Source organism: Otolemur garnettii, unplaced genomic scaffold (genome assembly GCF_000181295.1).
Source record: "Otolemur garnettii isolate 467f Iridium unplaced genomic scaffold, OtoGar3 scaffold00065, whole genome shotgun sequence".
NCBI classification, from domain to species: Eukaryota; Metazoa; Chordata; class Mammalia; order Primates; family Galagidae; genus Otolemur; species Otolemur garnettii.
Genome location: NW_003852460.1, coordinates 7,557,966 through 7,564,339, shown reverse-complemented (window position 1 = coordinate 7,564,339; position 6,374 = coordinate 7,557,966). Strand labels below are relative to the sequence as shown.

Here is a 6,374-nt window from a genome sequence, read left to right as displayed (position 1 = left end):
AAAAAAAAAAAAAAAAAAAAGAAATTGTCAAGCGCATACATGAGCCATCCCATAGGCCCCAGTCTGCCACTGGATGCTAGGATGCTGTGAACAGTATGGAGCAAGGATGAGTGGGATGGCATCCGCCTCTGCCACATGTCTGTGAATGAGCTCAGCTGCTCCCTGACCCTGCTGCATCTTGAGGTCCAGTGGGATCTCATCCCTCCTAGGATCACTGCTCCTCCTTGCCTAGGGCTCCCAAGACTTACACCCAGACCTGTAGCCCTTGAGCCCCTATCTTTGGAATCTTCCTTCCTCCTGCTACCCTTCCAAGGCAGCTGTCCCTAGGCTGATGGGGCCCATAGGGTTTCTTCTCTGAGCCACCTGTCTTTGTACCCCACCCAGGATATCATCCCCTCTCCCCTCCTACAACTCAAAAGCTTGCCCCTCTGCACAGCCCACTGTAATTCAGACACGAGGAGGGAAACCATCACATGCTCCTGATTTCTAGCCTTGGCTGCTCGGTCATCCACAAGGGCTTCTAACTGGCAGAATCAGATATGATATCAGGAAGTGAAGCAAAAGACTCATGTAGTAATAAGGGAGGTGTCTGAGCAGAGCCTTGCAATCTCAGCCTATTGGTTTGTCTGCTAAAAGTCCCTCTGACACCCGCTTAGCCCAAGCTACTCCAGGCTCTCGCACCTTCTCTCCCTTCTCAGACTCATCCAACAAGTCCCAAAACAGGCCACAGCTGCTGCTTGCCTCCTAGAGGAGCAGGGCCCCAGTAGCTGCTTGCAAACAAGTGCTCACTTTCCAAACAACGTCTACCCTAAGACTCCATTAAAACCTGTTCCTCAGTGTGACTTGGGGACAAGCAGCACCACCATGCATGGGGAGATCATGAGAAATGTAGTCTCAGGTCCTACCCCAGGCCTGCTCAGTCAGAATCTGCATTTTAACCAGATCCCAGGGGGCACAGATACATTAAAGCTTAATGTGCATGTTCTCAAACCTCTTGCGTGATTTTAGGGGGACAAAGTCTGCCACTCATCTCTCAGGAAAGCCTGAGTGTCCCGCTCTTTACTCACTTATTGCAAGGATCAGCTCCCTCCTCTGGGCAAACCCAATGAGGCGCTCCGAGTCTCTGGAGACCACCACGGGGAAGCCGTTGTAGTCAGTCTCCTTGATGAGCGTTTCCACATCTTCAACTGTCATGCTGTCCTGGGTGAGCACCGACAGAGGTGGCTCTCCCCGCCGGGGCCTCATGACGTCGGTGGCCAGCGTTCGGTGTGTGAACTCGTCCTTCACGTCGAGAAATGGGTACCCGTTTAAGTGGATGTGGGCCTCATAGATGCCTTCTTTCCCAAAGGCATCTGCTACCCACTTGCTGGTCACTGCTGCCGCCATCAGGGGCACGATGTACTCCAGACCACCCGTTAATTCAAACATGATGACCACCAATGACACTGTCATCCTGGTAACTCCACCTTCAAGGGAAGAGAGGAGTAAGATTCTGAAGCACAACCCCAGCCCTTCATGAGGGCAGGATTCAGGGACACTAATAGGCAGGCTATAAATTCTCCTCATGATATAGTTCTAAGGAGCCATTCCCACAGGCTGCCCATGCTGGGCCTCTGGAACTGAGGCTGGGCTCAGTCAAATGTAACCTGGAGTCAGGGAGCTGCAAGTCGCAGATTAGGGTTCTGCTCCAGTGAGGCAGCACAGGGTAGCTATCTGCCCATGCCTACGTGACTTGCTTTTTAGGAAATAGATCCTACACGGGCTCTGCAGGCTTCTGACTGAGCAAACATGGTGCTCGCCCACAGCCCTACACACCAGAAAATCATAGAGATTCTCAGGCACTGTAGACAAGAGAGGGACCAACCTCTGTGTCCCTGAATGTGTGGAAAACCTTCTGTTAACCCATGTTTTCTATTTTACAGACTGCCCCTGACTTATGACGGCTCAACCTATGATTTTTGAACTGTATGATGGTATAAAAGCCACATGCATACAGTAGAAACCTTACTTCAGGTACCCATATGCAGGCAGAATGGGAACCGAAGACCCCATTCTTGGCAGGGGAGGCACCCCCAGAAAAAGGGAAAATTAAAAAGGAAGCTGAAAGAGTCAGAACAAAGAAAAGTCAGCTAATTTACCTTTAAGCTAGCCATTTTGTATCTGAACAATTTTCTGGCCTTTCCTGAAACTCTGGCCTATTGGGGATACAGCTTACTCCAATATCCTGCTAAGTCTGTGAACACTCTGAGGAAGATAATGGCCATAAAAGAGATTATGGCAAGACCTAGGAAAAAAACATCTTCTAGGTCCTTTCCTGCCCATTAAACAAACAAAGCAGATACCCATTGTGGAGATTGGCATTTGGCTGAGGCAAAGACCAAGGGAACAACTCAAGCCCTGAAATATGGGCAGGAGGGCTTACATCCCTTATCACAGAGGAAAATCCTCTGTGGTGGTGATGAGAGGAAAATGCCTCTTTCCCACCGATTCTGCAGAGATTAACGCCAGTGGTATCTTACTCCACAGTGAACTAGTGGAGTTTAACACCTCCCTAGGAATCTATGTGTGTGTGACTCCAGACAGGTTTCCCCACACAAGGCTCAAACTTCAGATTCCTCAAAACTGCTCAAATTCTTAGTTAATAATAACAATAGGAGCTGATATGCTCACTCAGAGAAACTGCAGGTGTCTTTGTTCCCTCCCTCAGCTTACCACCTGGGCAAAGAGATTTGAATAAAAGCTGAGTGGAACAGAGACTCAGAGCCACTCACTGGAAACCACGAACAGGCGGTGGTCCCCTGAGCTCCCACCTTTGAAAATTCTATTCTGTGTCTTGTGTCTCTTTCTTTATCATCATTCCTAACTTTGTATTTCTTCCGTCAGTCGCACCAGTTCCACAGGTCTCAGCAGACCCTGCCCTTGGGTGGGACACACAGCCATTTTGGTTTTTATCAAATAGTTTACATGAGATAGTCAACACTTAATATAAAACAGGCTTTGTGGTAGGTGATTGTGCTTGACTATAGGCCAATGTAAATGTAGGCAAGCACATTTAAGGTAGGCTGGGCTAGGCTATGATGTTCAGTAGGTTAGATGTATTAAGTGTATTTTTTACTTAGGATATTTTCAACTTATGATGGACTTATCAGGATATAACCCCACTGGAAGTCAAGGAGCACCTGGTAAACAAACTATAACCTTTGGTGTGTTAACTCGCTGAGCTTTAGGCATCTACTTCTTATAGCAGCAGCACAACCTAACCTATCCAGAGGAATGCAAATGTTCAAGTTCATGTATTCCTTCTTGCCAGTCCTCGGAGGCAGATCACCACCCCTCACCCTGCTCCTTGGCTCCACCTGTGTGGTCATACCTAGGCAGGCTGCAGCTCCCACCATAGCGTAAAGTCCTGGTGTGACACAGTCTGCCCCAGGTCTGCACCAGTTCCTGAAGATAATCCAGTCGTGGTGATGGTAGGCCAGCTGCTCCACGCCAATTCCTACCATCCTGCCTGCCATTGCTCCCACAGCCATGCTGGGGATAAAGAGGCCCGACGGGATCTTGAGGGGGCACACAGAGAAAAGTAGTGTGAGGCAAGGAGGCCAGGTTCCCGCTTTATAACCACTGGGAAACACAGTCCCCCTCGACCTGCTTCCGTTTTGCTTCAGTCTTCAAAGGAGACACAACTCTGCAAAATAGGTCAACTGGGAAAAGGTAGGACAAGTGGTCTGACCTGCTTAGTCAGTCCTATCTACTGTAACTTGGAGAGAATGCAATTTTACACTTTCATTCCCTCTCCTTCAAAAGCTGGCCCGGTTTGCCTGCTGAGGATTAAAGAATGATAAGCCCCACTGCAAATAACATTCAAAGCTTGAATCTGTCACTTGAGACACCACTTTCTCTCTCCCCTTGCCGTGTCATTCAGACTGGCTTTTAAAATTAAATGTCAAGCCACAGCATGAAAATGGAAAAGAAGGACCTCCAATTGCTCTCAGGTGAAATAAAGAAGCTGAATGTGTCCTTGTAACTACCCTAGATCTTGCAAAAAGCTATTCAAGTGCTCACTGCCCTTTATAGTAGGTGGTGGCCAAACACCTATCAGAGAGAGATGAGGGAAGCAACTCCCCCCTCCTAACAAGGTGCATTTTCCAAGAAATATTTGGAATATTTTCAAGCCAGGGTAGAGGCAGCAAAGAGAGTGTAAACTAAAAAATCTTGGTAGTAGCATGTTTTCTACTTTGCTTAACGAAAATACATTTTTGTTTATCTAGTGACCATACGTGTGCTATAGAACACACCTGACTCCCGCATTCATTGATGTTACATGTGACCACTGATCCTGAACAGCAGCCACACTTATGCCTGCCCAGATGGCCACCCATCTGAGGATGGAAGCAGATCTTTAGCCTAATTCAAATTAAGTTTGGATCCTCATGTGTGATTTCTTTTTTTTTTTTGAGACAGAGCCTCAAGCTGTCCCCCTGGGTAGAGTGCACTGGCATCACAGCTCACAGCAACCTCCGACTCCTGGGCTCAAGTGAGTCTCCTGCCTCAGCCTCCCAAGTAGCTGGGACCACAGGTGCCCACCATGACACCCGGCTATTTTTTTGGTTGTAGCCGTTGTTCTTTGATTTCTAGAGTTTGGAACATCCCTTAGAAAACTTTATCTTTCTAGCTCGGCGCCTGTAGTTCAAGCGGCTAAGGTGCCAGCCACATACACCTGAGCTGGCAGGTGCAAATCCAGCCCAGGCCTGCCAAAAAACAATGATGGCTACCAAAAAATAGCCAGGCGTTGTGGCAGGCGCCAATGGTCCCAGCAACTTGGGAGGCGGAGGCAGGAGACTCGCTTGAGCCCAGGAGTTGGAGATTGCTATGAGCAGTGAAGCCACAGCACTCTACCCAGGGGGACAGGTGGAGGCTCTGTCTCAAAAAAAAAAAGAAAAAAGAAAATCGTATCTTTCTGAGTTTCCCCTTATTCTGCAGTCATTTAAACCCCTATAATTCCAAAGTAGGCTTCTCTCAACAAGCACCAAAAGGTGCTACTAGCATCTTCTTCAGGCATGAAAATATATCCCTTTGCTAGGAGTTGATGGATCAGAGATAGTCAATTGTTTAATACATCCACACTTCCTTCTTCTTAAGGCACAAATTCAAGTTTGTGTTTGGCCACTACACCCTTAGGCACACCATTTCTTAGTTTTTTTCTTTTTTTAAAGAGAAAGTTCATAGAAATACTACACAGAAAGGAACAGTAATAGAATGGAATGCAACAGGGGACCCTGAGGGTTGGTAATGTTCTGCTTCTGATCCTGGGTGCTGGTTACACAAGTGTGTATTTTGTGAAAAGTCATTAATTTTATTTTGGAGAGTATGGTCCTGTCCCCAGAAGAACATAGCTCCCCACCCCAGCTTCCTTCCCTTTCACTTACCTTCATGCCAAAGGTAAATATGGTAACAACGATTTTGAAGATCAGTGCGAGGGCCAGCTGCCACATGGCCCTGTAAACCCCGACCCCGGCTGGCCGGTCTGGAATGTCATCCACAGGCCGGGTCATGTTGGGATCGTTGATGTAGTCACAGAGCTGGGAAGACTCCAGGGCCCCACAGTCATTGAACAGCTCAGAAATGAGCTCACTGGTGCTCTGGCGTGTGTAGGGATTGGGGTAGGCGATGATGGCAGTGATGGCAGTTACCACTATGACCTCCAGCACTGGGTATTTCCCCAGCCTGGTGGTCTTACGCCTCCTGCACCACGCAATGTTGCAGCGGATAAAGAGAGTTCCCCACAAGCCCCCAAAGACCCCAAGCAGGATGAAGGGGAAGAGTTCAGCCATGTACCAGGGCGTATGATATTCCACGTAGAAGAGAACAAGGCGGCTATTTCCAAAGGGATTGATGGATCGAAGTGTGAAGGCTGCCACTAGGGCTGCGAAAAATGACCTCCACAAGGTCTTCAAGGGAAAGTAGTAACTGACCTAGGACAAACAAGTAGAAAATTAGAGACTGGCCAGAGAAAGAGGTACTCAGAACCCAGCCCCTTTGGTCAGCAGCCACATGTTGGCACTTGGCATAAAAGACATACTAAGACAAAGAGTGCACACACTCCTTCAGCCTGGGTTTAGTATGACCAAGATGTATCAACAAAGATATTTAAAGGAATTCGCTTGGCGCCTGTGGCTCAAGTGGCTAAGGCGCCAGCCACATACACCTAAGGCGGCAGGTTCAAATCCAGCCTGGGCCTGCCAAACATTGACAGCTGCAACCAAAAAAAAAACAAAAATAGCCAGGCATTGTGGCGGGCACCTGTGGGAGGCTGAGGCAGGAGACTCGCTTGAGCCCAGGAGCTGGAGGTTGCTGTGAGCTGTGATGCCACGGCA

The 6,374-nt window shown here is 48.3% G+C and overlaps 1 protein-coding gene across 2 annotated transcripts in view; it reads right to left on the bottom strand.

The window, feature by feature from the left end:
- The window catches only part of CLCN4 (chloride voltage-gated channel 4), a 79,745-nt gene that overhangs the window by 18,953 nt on the left and 54,418 nt on the right, over positions 1-6,374 (bottom strand). For both annotated transcript variants that reach the window (XM_003793043.3, XM_012807172.2), the window contains 3 exons: positions 5,427-5,972; positions 3,371-3,557; positions 1,068-1,466 (listed from right to left, as the gene is read on the bottom strand). In XM_003793043.3, coding sequence (XP_003793091.1) covers positions 1,068-1,466; positions 3,371-3,557; positions 5,427-5,972 — 1,132 coding nt within the window. The remainder of the gene's footprint in view (positions 1-1,067; positions 1,467-3,370; positions 3,558-5,426; positions 5,973-6,374) is intronic.